Source organism: Denticeps clupeoides, unplaced genomic scaffold (genome assembly GCF_900700375.1).
Source record: "Denticeps clupeoides unplaced genomic scaffold, fDenClu1.1, whole genome shotgun sequence".
NCBI classification, from domain to species: Eukaryota; Metazoa; Chordata; class Actinopteri; order Clupeiformes; family Denticipitidae; genus Denticeps; species Denticeps clupeoides.
Window position 1 is genome coordinate 408,862 of NW_021630086.1, and position 5,000 is coordinate 413,861.

Genomic DNA, 5,000 nt, shown 5'->3' on the forward strand with positions numbered 1-5,000 from the left:
CAGTTTAACCCTAAAATGGAATTTAACACCAAGTGCTGCAGTTTAAAATTATGCTGTTTAAACCTGAGCTGGAGGTTATACTCAGAGGTGCAGTTTAACCCTGAGCTGGAGTTTATACACCCAGTGCTGCTGTTTAGAAGATGCTGTTTAAACCTGAGCTGGAGATTAAACCCAGAGGTGCAGTTTAACCCTGAGCTGGAGTTTAACACCCAGTGCTGCTGTTTAAAATTATGCTGTTTAAACCTGAACTGGAGATTATACTCAGAGGTGCAGTTTAACCCTAAGATGGAGTTTAACTCCCAGTGCTGCTGTTTAGAAGATTCTGTTTAAACCTGAGCTGGAGACTGGAGTGTGAAGGCACAAGTTCAACCCAGTTTCATTCTCAGCATTAAGACCAAAATCAGTTTTAAAAGAAGAGAGAAGAAGACAATGAGGCAAAAATTCCATTCTGTGTTCTGGTGCCTCCATGAACAGAGACACACTGTCTGAAGCACAGTAGACCTGATCATCAGATTCGCTTAACAGCCTGGAACTGATCATTTAACCAACAGTTTAATTAGAAAATGAAGTGACTAATTAACTAAAGTTTTCTCTTTAACACACACAAACACACAATCTTACACAAAATGTCCTTCTCGCTGCTATTCCCCTGTCATCATGAAGCAGTAAATTAATGACTCACAATCATTAGATTAAAAAAAGATAGACAGAGAGACATGTGAGTGTGTTCTGATGAAGATTCTGCTGTTCAGGGCAACAATCGTATTTTTTGAACTTGTGAATGTCACTGGTGTGCGTCTGTGTGTTTCTTTATGGGTGCTAAATGAGTTCATTAAGCTCGTTAAACTGAACCCCACATCTGAGACCCCCACATCCCCACCGTCTGTCTGAAGTGGAACTCTGCTCTGTGTGAGAGAGAAAGAGAGAGAGAGGGAGAGAGAGACCTAGACTTCCTACAGTCTATAACCAGGGCAACAGGAACGTCCTGCTGCTCCTCCTGCTAACGAGAGAGACAGAGGTGACGATTCCACATGTCACCTACTTCTCTCATGGTTCTGTGTGTGTAACATCCAGTTTAGCTCTTTGTTCAGATGTCTTCACCTCTAATTCAGTTCCAACATGTCAGACGATGAAACAACTGGACCTCAATTATTTGTGTGTGTGTGTGTGTGTGTGGGGGGGGGTCCTTCTCATCAATCATCCACTTTGAGTTCTTTAATGGAGAGGATTTTTTGCCACTTAAAGCAGCTAGATAGTGTGTGTGTGTGTATGTGTGTGTGTGTCTGTGTGTTTCTGAGCTGGAGAGCCTCTGTGTGTCACAGGATTAATGTAATAAAAAGTGGATTAAATACATTTTGCTCGAATGTGACTTCTGATCCTGGTGTGTGAGTGTGTGTGACACTAAGCTGACTTTAGTGGCAGGTTTCTTACCGTGTAGATATAGTAATGTGTGTACACACACACACCCACACACACACACTGATTTCCCCGGGGTGCTAGTTAATCGCAGGTCAAAACGCTCGCTGTGTCTTCAGCTGTCAGACCTTAAACACACACTGTTAGCATGATGTGTGTGTGTGTGTGTGTGTGTGTGTGTGCGCATTTAAGATGAACCAGAATCTCATCACTCACACATCAGCCTAACCTGTCTCTTCTAATATAAGACCTAAATCTCTCTCTCACACACACACACACACACACACACAGAATATAGCTGAAGGTGTGAAGAGAAAGAAAATCAGCTTTTTGTGTGTGTGTGTGTGTGTGTGTGTGTGTGTGTGCACGCACTGGTGTTTTAGAGACGAGAGAAATGCACAGATAAAGGATGAGTGGAGTGACTTCCGACCCTCACAGCCTGAATCTGTGTGACCCCATGACCCCAACCTGCTGAGGGGAGGCGGAGTTTGACTGAACGCTGCAGAATCAAGTGTCTCTTCTGGTCTCCATCATGTGTGGGCTGAATGGAGAAGTGAGAGAAGGTCACAGTGTCTCACCTGAGAAACTCCTGTCAATCACCACTAATCCTCCATGACTGGGTGGGTAAGAGAGGGGTCAAGGGTCATGGCATGAACACATTTTGAGGTTATATGAGGTTTCATACCTTCCGTGAGGTAAAGGTGTGTCTTTCAAGGTGTGTTCCCCCATATGAAAGATAGAGAGGATTACGGAGGAGCTGGTTTATTGGGAACATTCTGTTTTAAGATCAGGCCCAGAACCACGTAGATCTGTGTAGAACCTGGTGAGTGTCATCTGTCTCTCTGTCCCTCATGTGATGACTCCATTTGTTTCCACAAACAGAACTTTACAGATAAAAAAAATTGACAGTCCAGATGAGTGATGTGCAGTTCCACCGTCCACCTCGCTGACGTCCTGCTCCACTTCCTCCAAGTATACACTTTACGTGTGTGTGTGTGTGTGTGTGTGTGTGAGGGTTCTGTCACCGTGGTGATAATCAGTCTCGCCGTTCTGGAGTTTATTTTGTGTTTCTGTGTCAACAGAGACCCGGCAATTAAAGACCTGCGTCTCGCTGGACATCCTGGGTTCTGGATTGGTTTAGATTTTATACAGCAGATGCAGTGGTAGGGGACTTCTGGGGTTTGGTTTTGAAGTTCCCTTGGTGGATCTGGTTCTGTGGGGGACTTGTGGATTTTGAGGGTCGCTTGATGGATATTGTTCTGTGGCGGGCTTGTGAGTTTTGGTTTTGAGGGTCCCTTGATGGATCTAGTCCTGTAGGGGACTTCTGGGGTTTGGTTTTGAAGGTCCCTTGGTGGATCTGGTTCTGTGGGGGACTTGTGGATTTTGAGGGTCCCTTGATGGATCTAGTCCTGTAGGGGACTTCTGGGGTTTGGTTTTGAAGTTCCCTTGGTGGATCTGGTTCTGTGGGAGACTTGTGGGTTTTGAGGGACCCTTGATGGATCTGGCTCTGTGGGGGATTTGAGGGTCCCTTGATGGATATGGTTCTGTGGCGGGCTTGTGAGTTTTGGTTTTGAGGGTCCCTTGATGGATCTAGTCCTGTAGGGGACTTCTGGGGTTTGGTTTTGAAGTTCCCTTGGTGGATCTGGTCCTGTGGGGGACTTGTGGGTTTTGGTTTTGAGGATGCGCTCTTCATCATTCTGCACCAGCCTCTGATTCTCCAGCCTGCTTCTCTGCTCTTGTGAATGTGGTGTGTGTGTGTATGTGTGTGTAATGCACAGATATTGTACTTTTTACTTATGATGTTACTGACTTTAAATCTTATGGCTTCCAAAAAGCTGAAGAACTTCTTGTCTATGGGAAAGTCTGGATGTTTTACAGTCTGTGGTTAGATATCTGATCTGATGTCACTACTGTTTTACCACTACTGTAGTGTTTGTGTGTGTGTGTGTGTGTGTGTGTGTGTGTGTGTGTGTGTGTGTGTAATCAAATTAGTGTATGTTACCATGGTTACCATGCAGGTCAGGGGTCTTTTGAAGAGAAAGCAAGATGATGGAAAGACAGAAAAAAGGGGAGAACAGAGGAGAGACTTTCATCCCTCCTGTTAGACCTTCATTCCATCAGAGTAGTCTGGACAAAGCCTGGTAACCAGGGAACACACACACACACACACACATACACACACACATGAGATAGAGAGACACACACACACCAGAGGTGGAATGTGGTACAATAGAAGTCCTTGAGAATTGCAGGGCACAGACCTCCCTGTAAGATATAGCACACAACACACACACATACACACAACAACTAGTGTAAGAAGATACAGGAATGCACAGTGTCTGTGTCTATGTGTGTACATCAGTGTAATTTGTGTACTTTGATGGCTCCTCCTGTCTTCCAGAATATTCATATTCACACATACACACACACACACACCGCTCTGCTAGAGAGAGGGACAGTTGATCCTCGTGGGAACTGAACTGGATCTCAGGGTCCTTCATGGGTCTGTGATTTTTACAGTTTCCCTCGTTCTGTCTGTGTGTTTTTCCATGATCTCGTGGTCTCCCTCTTATTTCTTCTCCCTCTGGTCACCTGTGGTCACCTCTGTGTCACCCTCGCTTTTCACTTTAACTCACTCCTCGCATCCCTTAGAATGCTGAAGGTTTTTGATATGCACACACACACACACACACACACACAGACACACACACCTGAACCATTTTGCTTCTACTCCCCTTCATGTTCTCCCTGTTCCTCCCTCCTTCACCATTAGATTTGGCTTCTTGTAATGTACTACTGTGTGTGTGTGTGTGTGTGTGTGTGCGTGTGTGTGTGTGTCTGAGACCTTGTCTTTTATATTAAGATGCATTGTTGGCAGCATGGCTGGAGTCTCTGGCTAAGGAGATATGAAGAGCAAAGCAACTCTGCCTCACACACACACACACACACACACACACACACACACTTACAGAACAATTTTAGACTGACAGTGTGAGAGATGGTGTGTTGATGGTTTTGAGCAGATGAGAGTGTGGGAACAGCAGAGACCAGCAGAGATCCCACTGTTTGTGTTACTGGTCCACTGAGCACTGTGTGTGTGTGTGTGTGTGTGTGTGTGTGTGTGTGTGTGTGTGTGTGCGTGTCTTTCTTGATTTCAGGCTCCTCCTCGGTTATTTGGTACATAGGGGACCAAGAGCCAGTCAGGATGATGACCATGATGATGATGATGCTGATGATGATGGTGGTATTTGGGTCTCTGATGATTCATACGTTATCTTCATCATCTCCTCCATCCTCCTCCTCCTCCTCCCCGAGAATGAAGCTCTCCTACCGAGGTAAACCACACACACACACACACACACAGAGCAGTGAGTGTTCAGCAGGGCATTAATGATTTCAGCTCTTTTGGTGTGATGCGGCTGATCAGGACGTTCTGTCTGTGTGGAGGACAGTGTCTCCCTGTCTCATGTGTGTGTATCTGCTCAGAGTTGCAGCAGCTCCATGGTGTCCGCCGCTTTGACCTGGACCGCTCCTGCTGTTTTGAGGCGCTGCTGCTGGATGAGGAGCGGAGCCGGCTGTTTGTG

The 5,000-nt window shown here is 45.8% G+C and overlaps 1 protein-coding gene across 1 annotated transcript in view; it reads left to right on the forward strand.

Annotated features, from left to right (window-relative positions):
- The window catches only part of sema3b (sema domain, immunoglobulin domain (Ig), short basic domain, secreted, (semaphorin) 3B), a 16,839-nt gene that overhangs the window by 2,390 nt on the left and 9,449 nt on the right, over positions 1–5,000 (forward strand). Inside the window, exons 2-3 of the mRNA XM_028968504.1 lie at positions 4,575–4,751; positions 4,903–5,000. The exon at positions 4,903–5,000 is cut by the window's right edge and continues 60 nt beyond it. Of these exons, the coding sequence (XP_028824337.1) occupies positions 4,622–4,751; positions 4,903–5,000 (228 nt within the window). The 5' untranslated portion in view covers positions 4,575–4,621. The remainder of the gene's footprint in view (positions 1–4,574; positions 4,752–4,902) is intronic.